The sequence below is a fragment of the Trametes versicolor genome (assembly GCF_000271585.1).
Source record: "Trametes versicolor FP-101664 SS1 unplaced genomic scaffold TRAVEscaffold_13, whole genome shotgun sequence".
Taxonomy (NCBI): Eukaryota; Fungi; Basidiomycota; class Agaricomycetes; order Polyporales; family Polyporaceae; genus Trametes; species Trametes versicolor.
The window spans coordinates 1,570,377-1,589,054 of record NW_007360333.1 but is presented as its reverse complement, the minus strand read 5'-3'; the positions used below and the strand labels follow the sequence as shown (position 1 = coordinate 1,589,054).

General features: G+C 58.1%; 6 protein-coding genes and 3 non-coding genes across 9 annotated transcripts; 2 read left to right on the top strand and 7 right to left on the bottom strand.

Moving 5' to 3' along the window:
• Positions 1–855: 855 nt before the first annotated feature.
• On the bottom strand, positions 856–2,250 carry TRAVEDRAFT_31953 (C4-methyl sterol oxidase). The gene is made up of 4 exons (XM_008045866.1): positions 1,982–2,250; positions 1,767–1,925; positions 1,337–1,709; positions 856–1,278 (listed from the first exon to the last, which is right to left on the bottom strand). The coding sequence occupies exons 1-4, from the start codon at positions 2,141–2,143 to the stop codon at positions 971–973; spliced, it is 1,002 nt and encodes a 333-aa protein (XP_008044057.1). The 5' UTR covers positions 2,144–2,250; the 3' UTR covers positions 856–970.
• A 1,618-nt stretch (positions 2,251–3,868) lies between these two features.
• TRAVEDRAFT_61202 (glycosyltransferase family 76 protein) lies at positions 3,869–5,292 on the bottom strand (the record flags this gene model as incomplete). The annotated part of the gene is made up of 3 exons (XM_008046303.1): positions 3,869–4,471; positions 4,526–4,668; positions 4,725–5,292. 3 exons carry the CDS (start codon positions 5,290–5,292, stop codon positions 3,869–3,871), a joined length of 1,314 nt encoding a protein of 437 aa, XP_008044494.1.
• A 360-nt stretch (positions 5,293–5,652) lies between these two features.
• Positions 5,653–5,775, bottom strand: TRAVEDRAFT_t224. Its single transcript has one exon. It is a non-coding gene; the product is annotated as a tRNA-Val (tRNA).
• Positions 5,776–6,312: 537 nt separating this feature from the next.
• Positions 6,313–8,264, bottom strand: TRAVEDRAFT_175111 (uncharacterized protein; the record flags this gene model as incomplete). The annotated part of the gene is made up of 5 exons (XM_008046302.1): positions 7,912–8,264; positions 7,688–7,846; positions 7,405–7,625; positions 6,871–7,345; positions 6,313–6,817 (listed from the first exon to the last, which is right to left on the bottom strand). The coding sequence occupies exons 1-5, from the start codon at positions 8,085–8,087 to the stop codon at positions 6,313–6,315; spliced, it is 1,536 nt and encodes a 511-aa protein (XP_008044493.1). The 5' UTR covers positions 8,088–8,264.
• Positions 8,265–8,644: 380 nt separating this feature from the next.
• Positions 8,645–10,998, bottom strand: TRAVEDRAFT_155801 (NCS1 nucleoside transporter family). Its single transcript, XM_008046301.1, has 7 exons — positions 10,458–10,998; positions 10,389–10,401; positions 10,253–10,329; positions 9,575–10,198; positions 9,404–9,521; positions 9,197–9,350; positions 8,645–9,139 (listed from the first exon to the last, which is right to left on the bottom strand). The coding sequence occupies exons 1-7, from the start codon at positions 10,862–10,864 to the stop codon at positions 8,859–8,861; spliced, it is 1,674 nt and encodes a 557-aa protein (XP_008044492.1). The 5' UTR covers positions 10,865–10,998; the 3' UTR covers positions 8,645–8,858.
• A 1,352-nt stretch (positions 10,999–12,350) lies between these two features.
• Positions 12,351–12,422, top strand: TRAVEDRAFT_t243. The gene has a single exon. It is a non-coding gene; the product is annotated as a tRNA-Glu (tRNA).
• A 58-nt stretch (positions 12,423–12,480) lies between these two features.
• TRAVEDRAFT_175105 (uncharacterized protein) lies at positions 12,481–14,387 on the bottom strand (the record flags this gene model as incomplete). The annotated part of the gene is made up of 5 exons (XM_008046300.1): positions 12,481–13,077; positions 13,131–13,626; positions 13,688–13,911; positions 13,976–14,134; positions 14,188–14,387. 5 exons carry the CDS (start codon positions 14,385–14,387, stop codon positions 12,561–12,563), a joined length of 1,596 nt encoding a protein of 531 aa, XP_008044491.1. The 3' UTR covers positions 12,481–12,560.
• A 700-nt stretch (positions 14,388–15,087) lies between these two features.
• Positions 15,088–15,189, top strand: TRAVEDRAFT_t244. The gene has a single exon. It is a non-coding gene; the product is annotated as a tRNA-Met (tRNA).
• Positions 15,190–15,315: 126 nt separating this feature from the next.
• TRAVEDRAFT_61200 (ras-domain-containing protein) lies at positions 15,316–16,798 on the bottom strand. The gene is made up of 4 exons (XM_008046299.1): positions 16,497–16,798; positions 16,105–16,152; positions 15,860–16,048; positions 15,316–15,795 (listed from the first exon to the last, which is right to left on the bottom strand). Exons 1-4 carry the CDS (start codon positions 16,653–16,655, stop codon positions 15,508–15,510), a joined length of 684 nt encoding a protein of 227 aa, XP_008044490.1. The 5' UTR covers positions 16,656–16,798; the 3' UTR covers positions 15,316–15,507.
• Between the last annotated feature and the right edge of the window lie 1,880 nt (positions 16,799–18,678).

The following is an 18,678-nucleotide window of genomic DNA, read 5'->3' as shown; positions in this document are numbered from 1 at the left end:
GGCGATGGTCGACGTCGTCCAGCGCAAAGTCGAGGACAAGAGAAGTGGCTTAAAGTCACGCCTACACCAGACGCCAATTTAGGTAGTCACAGTAGGAACGCACCTCCACAGAATCAGAGGTGTTGGGGCGCCGCCAGTACAACTTATATTCCACGTCTAACCTCTTCCCCTCGTTAAAAGATCTTCTTGTGGCTCGGGTAGTGCCACATTTTCAATTCTCCGACAGAGCGAGTCTTGTGCGCGCGGTGCTTTCTCTTGGCGTTGCCCAGTAAGGTACTCGGCGATTCCACTCACCATCTGCTCTGAGCAGGAGACCATGCTTGTACAGCCCAGTAACTCGCAGTATATACTCCGATTTAACAAGTGTTGCCTGGATAGTGGCATATGTCCGCGTTGGACGACTGGTTGCACGCATGGTCGCCTCCATTGTTCAGTGTCCGCCACGCTGAGGTTCATATACCCATCCCATCCCAATACTTACCCGTCGGGAAGAATAGCATAGCGCACATGTCGCGTCCTTGCCACCCTGATCAAAACCGATACGCCCAGGACATCCATATGATCTCCCCGAGTCTCCGCGCGATCGCAACTCTCACCACGGACACCGCGGTGTCTGCGATCGTGTGCCACCGCAGCCACTCCAGCAAGTACTTGTAGCGAATGTATCTCCATTCCTGACCTGGCGGCGTCGCGTGAGCTGTTGAATATGCTTGGAAGACTGTCAGTATGTAGCATGTGTCGCTGAGAGAGGCAAGAACAGAGCACTATGCTGCTCAGGTAGGTCACGCAGCGCCGTCATCCAGCGAAAGCCACCAACGCCGCAGGCGTATCCAGGTAGCGAGCTCCAACATCTGTCCAGGGAGATAGAGGTACATTATGTGATTATAGGTAAAGCAGCGGGTATGTGAACATTGCCTCTAGTATATGCTATCCGTCGCCAAAAGCCCCAGCAGTCTCAGGCGCGCGCCGCCTATGAGGTCTTCACCTTCTTCCCGGTGAACGTGTACGCCTCGACCTCCGCCTCCGCGCGCAGGCCCTCCTGCTCCGCCTCCGCGATCATCTTGCGCTCCATCTTCTCGAACTCCGCGGGGGAGAGGTTCAGCTTCTTCATCTTCGTAATGCGCGCGCGGTACGCCCGGTACTTGTCGTCCGTGCCGAACAGGCGGTCGCACCACCGGAAGGACGTCGAGAAGTTGTTCACGAACGCCATGTGGTGGAAGTCGTGGTGCTCGGCTCCGGACCAGAATGGCAGGATGTGCTGCAGCGACCAGGGGAAGTCTATGGAGGGAGGAGCCGTCAGCATACCATGCGTGGGGGCGATTAGCCTGATACATACCGTAGCCAGAGTGCGCATCGACGGCCTGGAAGAGACGGAGCGTAATCCAGATGTAGACGGTGACGATATGGAGATCCTGGCGGAACCAGCAGTAAAGCAGGGGGCCGGCGACAGTGCCCGTGCCGAGGATCATGACTTCCGCGGGGTGCGCGTACTCGGCAGCAAGACCGAACGGCGCCGAGTATTTGTGGTGGATCTTGTGAATGTGCTTGTAGAGCGGGCCCCAGTGCAGCGCTTGATGCGCGAAGAAGTGAAACATGTCCTCGAAGACGAAGAACAGTGCGACCTGGGGGGCCAGCTGGCGCAAGCTGGGGAAGGGCACCTGCCATGTGGACATGCCACATGCCTCAGCGAGGGGGTGGAAGAGCCAGATCTGGGAGCAAGGGTCAGCACGCGCCGACATGAGGTATCAGGTTGCAAGTACACGTACCACCGGGAGTTCGACCATGAAATGCGAGAACAGAACCTGCTTGGTGCATTCCCACTGCTCCTTTGCGGTCGGAACCTTGTTGGGCTGCAACTTCCATTGCCTGAAGAACGGGATCGCGTCGACGATGATCCAGGGGATGCAGCGCCCAAAGTACACGACCTAAAGTAGCTTAGTCGGCGCACGTCCACCAGCGCGCCAAGAAAACGCGGACGCACCTCATGCAGCAGGAAACTCGCCAGGCCAGTCGCGAGGATGGGATTTCCGAGCCACAGATACCAGTTCACCCACTGGGTCTCGAACCAGTTGAGCGAGGACATGTCCGTGTTCGCGTAGAGCATGGCCGCGGTGGGGTGCCCCGGCATGGCCGTCGAGTTCATGATGGCGGTCGTCTGTGCGTGGGCGTGCGCGTCGGCGTTTGTCTTGTTCGTGGCCTGTGTGCGGGAAATGGGAGGACGGACGAGAGGCAAGAGACAACCGGCGTGGCGACTGGGAGGAGGCCGTGGGCGTTTTTATGACCTGTTTCTCAGATTTTTCGACGGCGCCAGCGGTTGTCGTACGACCCGGCTAAATGGACCCTGCCATTTTGCGCACGTGGCTTTCCCCGCCTAGGGCTCCCGCCCCCACAGTCTCGCTCCTCTGGCCTGCTCCAGCCGTCACTCGACCTCTGGTCCTCCGCCTCGTCGACCTCGCAATGAATTCCGGGTGGCGAGACTGCACAAGTCGTCAGAGGAATACGGAAATCGCGGCCTTTTCATTCGCAGATTCAACGCTGAAATCGTCTGATGCGCGCACGCGTTGAGTAAGCGCTCATATTCTATGACAAATCCGGAAAGCCTCAGATGTCCCGCTCCTCCGTGCACACAAGTCGACTGCGCAAACAAATGAACAACAAGTACCAGAACATTAGTTTCCGCGCGTGGCCAGCCATGCGGCCGTGGCCGTGGCCGCAGCTGGCTGCAAGCGAGGCGGCCACGGAGGGCCACGGCCACGGGAAAGTGTAAAAAAATGCAACTTTTTTTAAGGTTGGCCGCATACACGGCCCTCCTCATGTGACGATCTGTGACATTGCCGTTACGAGCAGTGACCTGTGGGGTTAACTTAGTGCAAGGCATGCCATGCGGGAAAGCATCATGCAGAAATGCGAGATGGTGCTCTTGATATGTACAGACTCCTTCAGATTATTCCCAGTGGGGTTGGTGTGGTGTATGCATGTTTTTACGAGGCAGACTCCTCGGCGGCAGCCGTCGGGCAAGCCGCCAGATAGCTCGTACGTTAGGGTACTTCCAGGTGGGCGATAGGCACTGTAAAGCATCCGTTTTATCATACTGCTTCCATTTCATCATCGCCGCATGTTATTTTTCGACCAACGCTCGTCGTACACTGCGTGTCTCACCGTTCTTGCTCGCGGCCAGCGCTCGGCGCTAATCGCGAGTCACCCCATAGCGCACGTACTTACGGTGTAAAACTATCTTGAATTCAGGATCACCGTCTCGCTGCTTCAACCGACCGATTTTTTGTGCGTATTGCGATTCCAGACAAAAAATCGGTCGTCGCAAAGGGATCGGGCAGACCCTTGAATTCAAGATAGTTTTACAATGGTCGTCACGTCCCTTGGGCGCTCCGCCCACGTGATGAGGAGGTCCGTGTATGCGGCCAACCTTACACTTCGTGGCCGCGGCCGTGGCCGTGGGATAGCGCGCCTGGCGGTGTAAATCAGTGATTGAGCGCCAGCTAGGAGGGCGTCTAGATCAAAGTAAGGCAAACTGCCCGTAAATACACTCCCCGGGCCAATCAACAAGGCTCGTTCAATCTAATTGTAAGTAATCTTAGCGAGAACTCCCAAATCGGGGGCGGGAGGGGGCCAGAGGGGGACGATTCCCGCCGGGCTGCCGGGCGCCTGAGCGGCCACAGGAAATTAACATTTTTGGCAGGCGTCTACGGCCAGCCACGGCCATATGGCTGGCCGCGCGCGGAAACTAATGTTCTGAGTTCTCAGCAGGGTCATGTCTGTCCCTACACGCCACCCCAGCGAGAAGTTGGACTCAGTTGGACCCGCATATCCACAGCACTCATAAACATAGACGGGTACACAATTACACGCCTCACGCAGGAGGCAAGAACACCCCCCACAGCACACAACTGACCGCGCCCCAGATCACGCTCCACCCGACCCACCACCGCCCCCACGCCGGCCGCTCGACGAGGAGCCACGCCGCGGCCCAGTACGTCAGCGGCATCGACGCCGCCCCGCGCAGCACGATCTGTGTGTGCGACGCGAAGAGGAGCAGCAGGGACAGGATGAGCGCGTGGATGACGTGCGGCGCGATCGAGGGCGGGAGGAACGGCGACGTCGGGGTATCGGACGGCTTGGCACCAGGAGGACTCTGAGGGGAAATGAAGGCGTGGAGGCGGGGGAGGAGTGCGAGGCGGATGTAGCGCAGGGTGTAGTTGAAGAGCAGGATGAGCGGGGGTGCGCCGAGGAGGAAGTTTGGGATCTGCTGGGGGGTCCAGTATCGCAGGAAGCCGACGTTCCAGTACTTGGACTGCACGTAGGTGTAGATGGAGGGGGGGAAGGCGCTGCACCAGGATGCTGGGGAGATGGCCTCCACGCAGAAGAGGCGATAAGCGTAGTATTGGTAACCGATGAACGGCGCGAGGATGAGTGCGCATAGCGCGGCCGCATATAGTGTTCGGCCCACATGAATCTATTGCGATGTGCGTCAGCTCGCACACGCATTGTCAGTGCAATAATCACATACCTTTCTACTATCGAGAAAGGGATCTACTACGAGGCCCCATAGGACGAAGCCGCTCAGCAATATGCCGTTCGAGCGGAAGGTCGACGCGAGCACAAAAAAGCATGTTGCACGGAAATACTGCTTTTTGGCGCAGCACAACATCCCTACAAGGCGCACACCGTTTAGTGACGTTTTCGGCCTACACGCAACTACAACGTACCATGATACGAGAGCAAGGTGAAGAACGTCTCCGTGTACCCTACGATCCTCAGCGTAACAGGGCTGCTGGGGAGTAGCGACAGCAAAGAGGCAAGCAGCGCGATCGGGCGCGACCTGAACTGCAGCATCGTCAAGTCATACAGCGCATGCACAGAGAACACAGACAACGCCGAGCTATAGAAGGCATTGGATAGGATATCCTCCCAACCAGGCGCGCGTGGAGGCCAGCCAAAAACGGATCTTAAGTCGACAAGGCCACGCCAGACGCTGGTCACGCCAGGGAGGAACGCCCATTCGTGCTCGTATACGTATCCATCTTTGGCGATGTGAGCAAAATGGAATGCGTCCCATCGCAGCACTACGGACGCTAGGGTGTGGCGGAGCGAGAAGTGTGGCGGAGGCGGCAAGAGAATATGTGGTGATGCATCGAAGAGCGGACATTTCGAGGATAGAACAGTCAGGAAGAATGTAAGCAGGTTGGCGGCGACAGAGAGTGCGAGCAGACGTCCATGATCAGTCCAAGCCAGCGAGACGGCCTTCGCCTTGATAGTAGTGAGTCGCGATGACATGCTGGCGGTGGCGGCTACACTCGCCTCCACGGTCCTGTATGAGTGTCAGCATCTAGCCAGCTCTGTTGGACATTGAGTCACTCACAAAGCTAGCGAGTATAGTGAACGATGCCTAGTTCACAGTGCAAGCTGGATTCTCAAGACCGCAAACTGACATCGTGGTGCGGTGTCAAGATGTGATTGCCTTTCGTTGCGACACACTGCGGATGCTCTCGAGGGTTTCGTCTCCAGGACCACGAATTGCGAGTAATTTCGCGTATTCATCATGGAATACCATGGATCCTGACCCTCTCGATCATTAAACAAGAGTAGAATGAATGAATGACAGGCAGAAACAGCCTGCAAAAAGAGATCAAAAAGTGGTTCGACCCGGGCTCGAACCGGAGACCTCCTGTGCGCCACAATTTACGCCCGTTAGAGCCCGGGTCACCCCGGACGCTTGCAATGTGAGACAGACGTGATAACCAACTACACCATCGAACCGATGAAAGCGGTTGATGACGCGGTTTCTCGACGGCGGGCTTATACATGCGATATAAGTACGGGCAACTTACTCAACCTCAACGATCCTTGCAACCAGCAGCATCTCAGCTATATCCTCCATCCTACCTCAGAGCCTCAGCGTTCCGTTGTCTTTTGGCTCGAAAGGCCCTCTGCGGTGGGATCCTATGCTTAAGCTGAGCCAGACGAAGCTGTTAATCATATGTCAGCTTCGTCTGTGACTTTCTAGTAATGGCCGCCCAGTCAAGTTCCCCCGGGTGTGCGGCAAATGCTAGCGGAATGGTATGCACGTCGTTACTGATGAACCTGGAATCGACTGACCTTTGGATAAATTCTTGCCGTCCATAGCTTCAAGTTGGTCAATGCATACGGAAGACTAATAGACGTCAATTGTCCTCAGCTACATGGGCATACACTCGTCGACATCCATCATCAAAGGCATACTAATGTACATGCGTAAGAGACCGTGAACATATCGACGACATCTTATCATACAGTGTGCCATGAAAGCAGTGACGTTCAGTAAAAGCCTGCCCGGTCCCAACTACCCTCCGCCTGACCCTCCTTCATCCAACCGAGCCGGTCAGCGGAGAGGCTTGCGACGCGGATGAACAGAGTCCCATCAATGGCTTCCGCGCCCTCGAGGCCAGTGCCCGCCAGGTATCCGGCATCGCGCGCCCCGTACTCGGTCGCATTGTGCAGGAGCGCGCGCTGCAGCTTGGAGATGTGCTGGTCCGGGTGAGTGAGCGTCGTCTGGATAATCGGCAGCCACGCGTTCGGCGCGGCGTCGTCTGGCGTGAGGGTCCCCTTCGCCGCAGTCGCGGTTCCTGCGCCTGTAGTTGGCGGCGTCGGGGTGGCGGACGTTCCCGCGTAGAATTCGCGGATGGGGAGCGTGGCGCGTCCTTGGGAGATCCACCAAACGAGAGTGTTGGCGAAGAACGCCTGCAGGAGAATCACAGAGGACCGAGGGGAGAGGTAGGCGACGATGGACGGTAGGAAGAGCGAGGAGGTAACAAGGTGCATGCTGAACATTCCATATCAGTGTTAGGCGCAGGCGCAAAGCTTCGCAAGACTCACTAGAAGAAATCCGCGTTGAACGTCTTGCTGGGGGACCTGTGGCGTGCGCCCCAACCTCCCACGCCGTATATGAGAGAGCTCGCCCAGGCGAGCTCTTCGATCTTCTTCGAGATGGCCTCCGAAGTCGCGCCCTCGCCCTCAAGGTCCGCCACCCACTCGGCAGCGAGAACCGCTAGAGCCTCGCCCACACGGTCGGTCGCGCGTTCGAAGCCGGAAATCTCATTATCCGTGGGTATCCCGAGGTTTTTGGCAGAGAACTTGTCGTCTGCCAACACGCGAGCGAGAATGGTGAGTGCATGGACGCCCGGCTTTGCCCCTTCGGTGGAGCCACTCTTCTGAGACTGCTTCGTGAGAGAGAGCGAGGGCAGTAGAGCGGTGAGGCGCGAAACGGCGTCTGTACTGGCGTTCTTCTGGAAGAGGGACCCCGGTACGAGGACGTCGCCGTGGAATGGGTGGACGGCCGTTTGGGCGAGACCTACCATCCAGGCAAGCGGTAAGTACCATACTTGATATCAGGAGTGCCGAACAAGTCACCTTCGGCGACCAATCCCAGGAGCCCGAACTCCAGGCCGTTTCCGGTGTGGATGAGAGGATGCACAAGGGCTGAGAAGAAGCGGACGAGCATCTTCGGCTCCCCTTCGATTCCGGCGCCGCCCACATTCGCCTTGGCCGAGAAGAGGTATTCCTCGAGAACCTCAGTGATGTCCTTCTCACGCAGGGCCTTCCGGAAATACTCTAGGTACGTGGTGTAGAACCTGGAATAACATAACAATGATTAGCGCGGCACAGTAACGCACAAGGGAGGATGGATACGCACTCCCGCTTCCCGAGATGCTTCCAGAACGTCTTGTCGTCGACCTGTTCGGGGGACTCGAACGCGGGGAGCATGTAACTGGCGTGCGCCTGGTACGCGGCGTCGATCAGCGCACCTCCCGCGCCCATGGCGTAGATCGCCACGAGGTGGTGCGAAATATGGCTAGGATCGTCGCGTCAGTCGGTGGCGCGGCGTGGGACCCGTCCCTCGGGCACAGCAACGCTTACTTGTGGAAGCCGCGGTCGTTGAAGAACGCGTGCCACTTCACGTGGTTGGCCTCTAGAGCCTGCACCAGCGCGGTGCTCGACGCGTGGGTCACGCCCGGGAGGCGGACGGGGCCCTGCGGCGGCGCGGCGGACGGCAGCGGGAAGAGGGCGTTGATGTCGGCTTTGGTAGACGTCATGGCTGTTGGCAGTGGATGAGGAGAAGACTCTGTGCTGGCTATGCAGACACCCCTCTGGCATCCAGAGTGGCATACATAAGTACTGTGGCGGTATGCGCTACGGACGCGAAGTCCCCGCGCTCCATGAGAGCCCGCTCCAATCGCAGGTGATGGGTATGTACTGCGCCTTATGCAGCCTAGAGCGTCCCGTGAGACAACGCTGAATACGCCTGCGGCGGAACGTGACGTGGGGCCTTAGCTGCGTGGGCACGAGGGGTCGGAATTTGAGTAAGCATTCTCACTAGGAAGCGCGACTCCAGCTCTTCTTGGAAGGTGCGCGACCAGACCGCGGCATCCTGTCATGAGAAGAGCAGTACGTTGGCAGGTCGGGGTGTGCGCGGCCCAACGGCAGACGGTGCAGGTAGTGGATGCACTAGACAAGACTCGCGGCAGGATCTCGCACCCGTGTCAAGCACCATCAGTAGGCACCGCATGACTTCAACGCCAAGTGCGGCGCCTACAGCACCTGCGCGCCCACAGCGGACTGCGGGGACCGATAGGATCGGACGTAGCATGTTGTTGTTTATGGTATACACATTTCCATCCCTGCGCTAGTTGGTACATGTCAAAAAGGACTAGTACTACGACGCCGTCTATGAAGATACAAAAAAGAAACATGATAACGCTGGTCAACGGCCGATCGACCGGCGTAACTCACTACGCCGATGAACCGTCCGCCGCGTATGGAGGCGATCGGCCCAGAAAATCGCGTCGACCCTCGACGTCCGCCCCTTATACAGTCATTTCGCGTACACTCGCCTTCTTCATGCTCTCCGTGTCCACGTCGCTCCCATCGACGTAGGCCGGGGGCATGGAGTCCGGCAGCTCGGTGAACGTGCCGAACACGTCGCGGTCGTCCACCGAACCCAGATCAGCGGGTGGGAACGCCTTGCTGAGCCCGTAGTGGATGACCGCGCTCAGTGTGAAGCCGAGCGGCCACGCGAGGTCGTACATTTGCGTCCACGACTCGGACACACCAATCGGGCTCGGCGATACGGCGTTGATGAAGCCGGCTGCGGGGGGCCCACGTCAGTCTACGGCGAGGCACATCGAGGGGCTGACAGGCTTACGCATGAGCGGCCAGACGCCGAAGGTCCACGAGACGACGGCGCGGAAGTTGACGCCATGCGTGAAGTAGTAGATCGACCCGGAGTTGGGCATGTACAGGTGCGACAGCCGCAGCTTCGACTTTCGAACGAGCAGGTAGTCGGTTACCATCACGCCCTGAGTATCCATCAGCCTCACATACTGACAGCGAACGCGGAGGATGAACATACCGTCAACGGCCCGAGGAATACCGAGAACGAGCTGAGCACCGTGAGGAAAACGCTCGCGCCGGTGAGCAGCTTCCAAGGGCAGATAACGAGGCCGAGGATTGCGGTGATAAACGAGCCCCTGGCGTCATCGTTAGCAGGTCAACACATACGCTCTCTCAGAACGTAACTCACCTCCGGATGTTGAGGTACTTCGGGAACAATCCAGACATGTCGATGCCGCCTGACGTGGCATTGCCAGGGACATTGATACCGAGCTGCGAAATGACGAACGCGACTCCCGCGAAGAAGCACGCGGCGCGCGCTCCAGGGCCGCCGTGAGTCTGAATGACGGGCAAAAGGTCGTACGGCGCCCACAGGAGCCCCTCGTCGGGGTAGAAGCCTGCGGCACAGCTCGTGACGACGATACCAAACACGGCGATGATGATGGAGCTGAGGGGGACGATGAGCAGCTGGCTGAGGATCTGCGCGCGCGGGTACGACGCGAAGCGGGTGTAATCGCTCTGGTTAAGGATACCGGCGGAGATACCACCGATGGTAGAGCTAATGCCGTACGCCATCGCCCATCCCAGCTTCGCGCCGCTGCCAAGGGGTTCGACACCGCTAAGCTGGCTGGGTTCGCTGAGGAGGGGGCCGCCGCCGCCCTCTTTTGCGAGCGCCCATACGAACATGGTGAACGTGGTGATCGTGATGATGACGCTGCCGACGAGGAAGGGCTTCCGGAAGAACTCTGGGGGAACGAGGAGGAGCGGTAGCGAGATGAAGGCAAAGATGAGCGTGCCAATGAGGTCGTTCAGCCTGCAGAACATGTGAGCTTTGACAACGCAGTGATGAATACAGAATAAGACGCACTCGATGCCAGCACTCTCGGGAAGAGTGTTGCGCAAGTTGTAGAAGCTGGGCCACAAAGCACCGATCACCACCTTGACCTAAAACAACGCGTAAGTAAATTCGCCCTTCCGCGCTAGCGCTGGTAGCTGCAACTCACGCTCTTTCCTCCGCTATTGAACGAAGAGCGATCAGTCTCGTGATATCAGGACGATAAAATTGTACGCACAACACAAGCTGCACTCCGTACCACACAATCGAGAGGAGGATACGCATCAGCAGCGGGAAGAAGCTGCCGTAGGTACCCCATACGAAGCGGTTGTAGACGGGGAAGCCGACGTGCCATTCAGCCCCGACGAAGCCGTTGCCCACCACAGCGCACGCGACGATGAGGTTGCCGATGATGACGGAGACCATCGCCTGCCAGACATTGAGGCCGATCCCGAGGAGACTGGACGCCGTCGTCCAACCGCTGATGTTGAAGCCGGTCAGCAGCCAGTAGCCGACGAACGACCAGGAACCCCATGTTCGGCGGGAGGGCGGCAGAGGAACGATGTCGCGGTTGATCCACGCGGAGGCTTGACCCTCGAGCGCGTTCTTTCCCTTGACTTCGAAGCGCTTGGAGAAGCTGGACATCTTGAGTGAGCTCTGCGTGATCGTGAGGCCCGACCATTTCGAAGGCGAAAAATCGCAGTATATATGTGGCCCAGCTGATAAGCGGAAGAAGACGAGGGGGAAGCTTTGAAGAGAGATAACGATACCGTGACCGCCACTCAGCCACCGACTGGCCTTTATCCGGACCGGCGGGCGAGGTTTGGCGAGCGCGAGTCTCGGGGCGATAGGATTCGCCCCTGTGGGTCCCTGCGTAACATTTAACTTCCGGCGATATTACGCAGCCCAGGCCACCGGATGAGTCGGAGTACTGTCGGAGTCAAGTCATCGAGCGGTCGGTGGAAAGCAAGCTGCGCCTACTGGTATGATATCGCCGTGACCGCAGGAGCTCAGCTGACCGATGTTAGCCACTCGGGAAGAGCCCAGCTGGCGGTGCACATTGGTCACAAATATTTGAACACGGTAGAGCCGGGAAGACGAACACGAGTGCGGGATGAACTTCTGCTGGCAAATCGAGATCGAGATCTGACGAGCCTGCGGCTGCCGCAGATAAGTAGCAGCACAGCCACAAAACACGCCCCCGTCCAGGAACCACCCCGGCCCTGCGATCGGCGATCGTATATACAGTCGATGCCGCGTCCGTGAACATTGAACCACCGTCGCACTTTTTTTCATATCGCACCCCGGGAGGGCCGCAAAGCCGGGATGCAAACCACTTGAAGCCAATTGACGTAGACTAACCTTCATAGGCAGCGACTCGGGCTTGCGGGCGTGCTCATCTACCGACGGGTGCCTTACTCCGGCCGAGGTTCAGACGATAGGCTTCCCGGACGGCACGGACATGAACTTGGCATATAGCAGTGCCAAGACACTCTATGTGCAGCGTGGTTAGCAGATTAGACTTTGGCCGGAATGGGAGCACGTACTTGGTGTGTATTGAACTGCGATGGCAAAAAAAACTCGCAGCCGACGCAATTCTGTAGTGTGTGTCTTAGCGTACATGCACCCGTATCCTTATCTGAGCAGCGTTACCCTGTACTCCTAGTTCGATTATCAGTACGTTCACCGGCAGTCGAGCAATATGCCTCTAACGCACCTCGGTGCGGTGTAAAGCACCCCAAGACTGGCAGCAGCGGTAACTTGCCATGCAGTTCTGTCAGACAGGACGTGATTCCAGTCGTGTATGAGTGTATTGATATTTGTTTAACAACTGCAAGTGCCTGTATCTGGTAAGTGGAGGCAGGCCGGTGGCCCAGCGGCTGCATAATTTCAAGTTACGGGGAAAGCCGCACACTCATGTCCCAGGCACTCAGCTGAGTGAATTGATCGCGATGAGTTTAGTATGCACAAAGGCCAGTAGAGGCATACGTACCTCCAGCCGGCCTTCACGATCATGGATGTTCAAGGCAAGATGATCACTTTGAAGTTTGCGTGAATCTGCGACGACGACGATGGGTGTTTTTAGTCTAGTACCAAAGTATATACTTAGTAACACAACCGCTTATTCTAATCCGATATGGTGTAGTGGCTAACATTATCGCCTCTCACGCGATAGCCCGGGGTTCGATTCCCCGTGTCGGAATAGTTTTGGACTCTCCCCGTAAGAGCGGCCGCGTAGCTCAAGATGACTGCCCTCTGTTCTGTTGGACATTGTCCAGGATCCTATACTCGTACATATGATACAACTATCGGACAGTACATAGGAATCGCCGCTTCACTACTACTCGTGGAAGAACCCATCGAAATCCCACTCCTCTCTCTCCTGGCCCTCCCGCATCCAACCCAGCCTCTGCTGGGCCAGCCCCGCGACGCGAATGAACAACGACCCATCGAGCCTCTCGATACCGTCCAGCTCCACACCCAGCTTCTTGAAGTGCCCAGCCGGCGTCGCCCCGTACAGCGAGTCAAAGTGCGCGAGCGACCGCTGCAGCTTGCACAGGTGGTCGTCCGGGTGCTCGAGCGTGCTCTGCGCGATCGCGAGCCACGCGCTGGGAGTGCGGTTGTCCGCCGTGAGCGTCCCGTCTGCAGGCTTGTTGTGCGGGAGCGAGTCTGCGGGCGGGGCGGGGGCGACGGGGACGGCGTCGAAGAAGTCCGCGACGGGCAGCGCGGGGCTGCCGCGCGCGACGTAGAGCGCGAGCGTGTTGAGGAGGTAGGTGCGCAGGAGGATGGCGGTGGACGTCGGCGAGAGGTACGCGACGATCGAGGGCAAGAATAGACTCGAATTGACGAGGTGCAAGCTGGGGGTCCGCTGTAAGTCACGGCGTCGTGCGCGCACGCGGAAGACACTCACAAGAAGAAATCGGCGTTGAACTTCCCTGTCCTGGACTTCGTGCGGCCGCCCCAGCCGGCGATCCCAAAGAGGACGACGTTCGTCCAGAATATTTCCTCGATCTTGGCCGCGACCTCGGCCGCGTTCGTGCCGTCGACCGTCCACTCCTTCGCGATCTCCGCGAGCTCCTCGCCGCGGAGGTGCAGGACGCGCTCGAGAGATGTGTCCTCCTCGCTCTCCACGGGCGGGGGAAGCTTGATGTTTTTGAAAGAGAAATGGTCGTCGCGCATGAGACGCGCCACGAGCGTCAGGGCGTGCACGCTCTTCGACGAGGTCTTCCAAGGGACGGGCTGCACGGCACGCTGGACTTGACCGATTACGAAGGACGGGAAGAACGATGAGAGCCGAGACGCGGTCGCGTTCGCCGCGTCGGTCGCCGCCGCCCCGACATACTGCATCAGCGTCGGTGGAGTCGCCGCAGGTGCCAATGGACCGTGTACAGCGGTCTCAGCGAGCCCTGTACGATCATAACATCGTAAGTCAGCGCCGTATGCGACTACAATGTCGCGACCGCTGACCTTCGGCGAGCTGACCAAGGAGGCCGAACTCACACCCGTAGCCAGTGTGGATCAGGGGGTGCAGAAGGCCAGCGAGGAAGCGATTTGCCATTTGCATAGGTTCCCTGCCCGGCTTCGGCGGCTCGATGTTGGCCTTGGGCGAGAATATGAATTCCTCGATGACCGCGGCAGCGCCCTTGTCTAGGAGCTCGTCAGAGAAGAATTTCAGGTAGGCGTTGTAGTAGCTATCAGGATGCGCGTGAGCATCTCAGGGGCACGCGTGAATGGGGACATATGGCGTGTGCTCACTCCTCGTCGGCCAGGTGCTCGTGGAAGTTGTCGCGCGTGATTTTTCCGGGGGATTCGTATGCGCGACGCTGGTACGATGTATGCGTCGCATACGCCGCCTTGATATTGTCTCCATTCGCACCAAGGTGGTACAAGGCAAGGAGATGGTGGCTCGCATGACTGACAGTGCAAGTTAGCAATGCACGTCTCACGGAGCGCACCCACCAACGTACTTGTGGAAATGCTTCTCGTTGAAGAAGATGTGCCACTTGACGTGGTTGTCTCTCAGGGTCTCCAGCAGCGTCGCGGTGGACTCGGGTGTGACGCCTGGGAACCGCTTCGGCGCCTGTGCCGAGGGGGAATGCGATGGGATGGTGTACAACTTGTCAAGCTTGGCGTGGTCGAACGCCGCTGCACGGTGCGTCTCCGCCATGATGAGAGGTCTCTGCGGCGAGAGAGGCGGTATTCCGGTGCGTGAAAGGACGCTTCGTCTGAGCGCGACCATGGACCGTCCGCCTTATATACCCCCGATGACGTCAATCGGACAGGTGAGAGGCCACCTGAGCGGAAAGTTAGCGAGAAGGTTGTGCGTACTGTCTCAAATGCAGCGCGAAGTACACACGTTTGGACAACGGCCGGGTCTGGATGGCGGTCCAAGGGAATGGAAGATATGGCAGAGACAGGCAGAGACTCTTGTCCCTGGGACTCTATGCATATACCGGAGACCGGCGATTGGGTGGACCACTCAGTGGAGCATCGAGCCTCGGGATCACCACACCGTCGGCGCATACCCATGTAAGCATCCCAGCCAGCCGCGTAGCTTAATGCCATAGAATACCACCAGGGGTTGCCGCTATATGCTCGAACAACTCGGCGTTAATCGGCGGGTGTTGTCCAGCGTAACTCTAAGCAGCTCTTGAAGAGCCTTTGGGTTAGTTTCGAAGTCGTATACCACTCCATTATGATACCACTGGTGGCAATGGTTGCAATGATATACGAGGGATTAACGGCATGCGTGGTGTTGGCTGACTTGCAAGGTAAGTAGTTCATCGAAAGTCGGCTCGAAGTCTGCGTAGCATGAGATGCACACAGTTCTCCAAGATCTTGGACCAACATATGCTATTGGAGAGCATGCTTGGATGGCTCAGTTGGTTAGAGCGCAGGTCTCATATTTACGTATGACCACCACACGGTGGGTAATCCTGAGGTCATGAGTTCGATCCTCATTCCGAGCAACGTTTTTGTCTCTCCCCTTCCCATCATCCACGCTCAGGTCCTCCAAGTCGATGGCACCTCGAAACCCCTCACGGCTGGGATTGCTTTCAGTAGGCCAGGTCTCAGAGGAGCCTCTCGCAGAGAATGAGGGTATAAGCAGTGCATATTATATCTAAGTATACAATCATCGCAACGGCTCCAGCGTGCATTCAGCAGACCTAGAGGGTCAAGCCAAAATGAGGCCTATTACCGAGCTCTGTAGCCACCAGGTCCCATCGTGAAATCTTCGTAGCAAGTCGTGTCCAAGAATCCACAAGAATCCAGCCCGCCCCACTCGCTCAGCAGGCACAGCCCCCGCCCTCCGCCTCGTCCTGCTCCTGGTGGAGGTCAATGCTCCCGGGCATGTCGTCGTTGCCCGAGTCACGCCGCGCGCTCGCCTTCCCCGCACCCGCGCCTGCGCGCGGGGCGGCCTGCCACAGCTCGGGCGTGTCGATGATGCGCGCGACGACGTCGCGGAACGCGTCCTCGACGCCCACCGCGGTCTTCGCGGACGCCTCGATGAACAGCGCGCCCATGCGCGTCGCGAACGCCTGGCCCTCCGCCGTGGACACCTGTCGTGAGTACTCCTGCGTGGGAGGAGGCGTAACTGTTAGTTGAGGGAGGACAGGGGAAGGAGGGATTGGGACGCACCTTGTCAACTTTGTTGCCGACGATGATCTTGACGACGGAGCTGGAGACATATGTCTCGAGCTCGGAGAACCACCGCGGCAGCGCTTCGAAGGACTCGCGGTTCGCGACGTCGTAGACGAGGATGATGCCCTGGGCTCCACGGTAGTACGAGGAAGTGATGGTCCGAAAGCGTTCTTGGCCGGCAGTATCCTGCATGGGTACTCGTTCTCAGAAATTTCAGAAGTCGCTGAATGCGGAGAACGTACCCATATGCTCAGCTTGACCCGCTTGCTCTTCACCTCCATCTTGTGTACCTACCGGACGCGCAGACGTTAGCGTCACTCTTCCGCAGCCCAAATCAGGGCGGGCATCCGGGCATATTGCACCAGACAACGGTCAGTCAATAGGTACAGCTGCTTAGGAAACGATAGGGTGTTTCTCAGATCGCTCGCGTTGGAGTTCTTGTTTACCTGCGGAGCCCAACCAACAGGCGACACGCGTCGGGACACCCAAATGTGGCAGGTTTACGGCGCAGGGCTCCGACAGCGCTGGTGGGAGCAAAAGGCCTTGTTCCGACACATAGTAATCTCACCGACACGGCTTTTGTCCGGTGCCATATGCGGGGATGCTCGTCGTGAATACCGTACGGCTCACTCACCCGGAAGTCCACACCGATCGTCGCATTCGACTCATCCTCTGGCAACCACTGCTCGTCCGAGAAGCGTAGGAGGAGACTGCTCTTGCCGACGGAGGAGTTGCCGATAAGAAGGAGCTTGACGTTAATGGGCGCGCTCGGCTTGTCCTGTGTTTGCGACATTGTGGAGGTCGAGGGCTGTTGTGAGTCGAAGACGAGTGTATTTCTATTCCAGCAACGAATTAGAAGACGTTGGTGACTTGGTTAGAGAACAAGGTCGAGAATGGGTTGCTTGAGGCTGATGCCGGCTGGCAAGGAAGCAGGCGTCTGCTACAGAGACGGAAACAAGAGGTAGGTTGACAAGGCGAGATACTGGGGCGTATGAGGGACGTATGCAGCCCGCTGTAGGACTGGCAGGACGATGGTGGCTCGGGACAAGCTGCCATAATAAACGGCGCGTTCGTGGTGAGGCCGTAGGCGCCCGCCGCGCGCGTGACATCATCATATACGGCCTTGCTTCCAGGCCCAGGGCGCGCGCACACTTTCACGCGTACATGCAAATAAAATTAATGTCGAACGGCCTTGACGAGGGAGACGTTCGCATATACATACAAGAGATCTAAAGTAATGTTTCCGGGGGCGGGTCCTGGAGCTGCAGCGTGGCGCGCTTGACCTTGCGCGTGCGATCCGTCTCCAGGCGCGAGCGCAGGAAAAAAGATTCGTTGTATGCACCAGCCAGTTGGGCAGATGGAAGAGCACGCGTGCAACGTACGGCGCTTTTTGTTCGGCGAGCGATGGGGCGGGTGCTCGCTCTCATCGGAGGATCCGGATAGGACGGAGTGGATAGAAGAGCGGCGGTTCTTGAGTACTGTACAGGCCTTCGGGTCCTTAGCGCGAACGCGAACAATAGCGGCGAAATCTCCTTCTCCAAACTTCAAGCTCAAGCTTCACCTCCGTGCGTGGCGAGTCCAAGGGCTATAAGGTGTGCAAGTGAGTGAGTGCAAGATGGCCGCGAGTGATCAACAACAACAGGCGCCTACGACGCACAGGAGCAAACACAACAAGTACAGCCTGAGGGCGCTTTCTTCTCCAGCCTTTTCCTCCTCTCTCCTCCTGGTCCATCCTCGACCTCCTCGCTCAGAACGTTCTTCGTCTCTCGTCGGTTACTACGCATCTCAGCACATCTCTCGCAGGTATGAATATCTGCATGGTCGGCATCGGTCGGCTTTACCGTCGTTCTCTTTCCTGGACAGCAAGCTCACCTCACGGGTTAAGTCGCTCATGCGGCCCGCGGCGCGCACTAAATCGCGCATTTTTGCGGGTTCGTATGCTAAATACCGCGAAAACTATGCGGTGCCCTGTCGACGCTCAGCAAGCCCACATATATGGACGGCGCGTCCGCGGCGTGGTCACGGTGTCGGGGCCATAGACGCCCGTGGATTACAGGTGTGCTCGACGAGCTCTCGACGGAGAACTTCTCGATTGATCAATACGACGTGGTTCGACACCGCGAAACGCTGCCGGTGTGGGCTGTTGCATTCCGCAACACAGACGTGGCGTGTATGATGCAGCCCCACTGCGGGCCCCGCACGCGACGAACTCCTCGGGGTCGTACACACCTAGGCTCGTGAACCAGCCTCACGTTCGGAGGCGGATAGTACACACCGCGAACGTTGTGCATGCATTTTGCGAGCGCGGTCGACGTCGGCAGTGTCGTTGGTGCGCGAAGGTCAGCCGTGCGGCGGATGCCGCCTGGCGTGGATGCTGCGGTGGGGAGTGGCCGCTCCCATGATGTCCTCTTCGTCTGTCCTCGCGTTTGCTAGCTATTTTTTCTGAATTGTGCCCACCCACGTCAGCTCGTACGTGGGTACTAGTAGGCGGCGCCGTCACGATCAGTCTCGTCGTCGGGGCCGTCTACAAGCGCTCATTTCCACCCCCATCGAATGCAAGCATGAGCGAGGCCGGTTCGGAGACGTGCCTGCAAGCCCTCCCGGTGTCCTCGAGTGTGATAGCGTAAACATGGACCATATTTTGTAACATCCTGCCGAGGCCCATCGCGCCCTCCCCGTATCTTGCGTCTGCGGGGAAGACTCGAGTGTGCTCTGTTGCGGTCGGCCCTCCAGTGTCTACCTGCGTAATCGCCCAAAGGCAGTAAGTCACATACCTTTTGTTTATCCGCTCCTGTCGCTCAAGATATCATATGCAG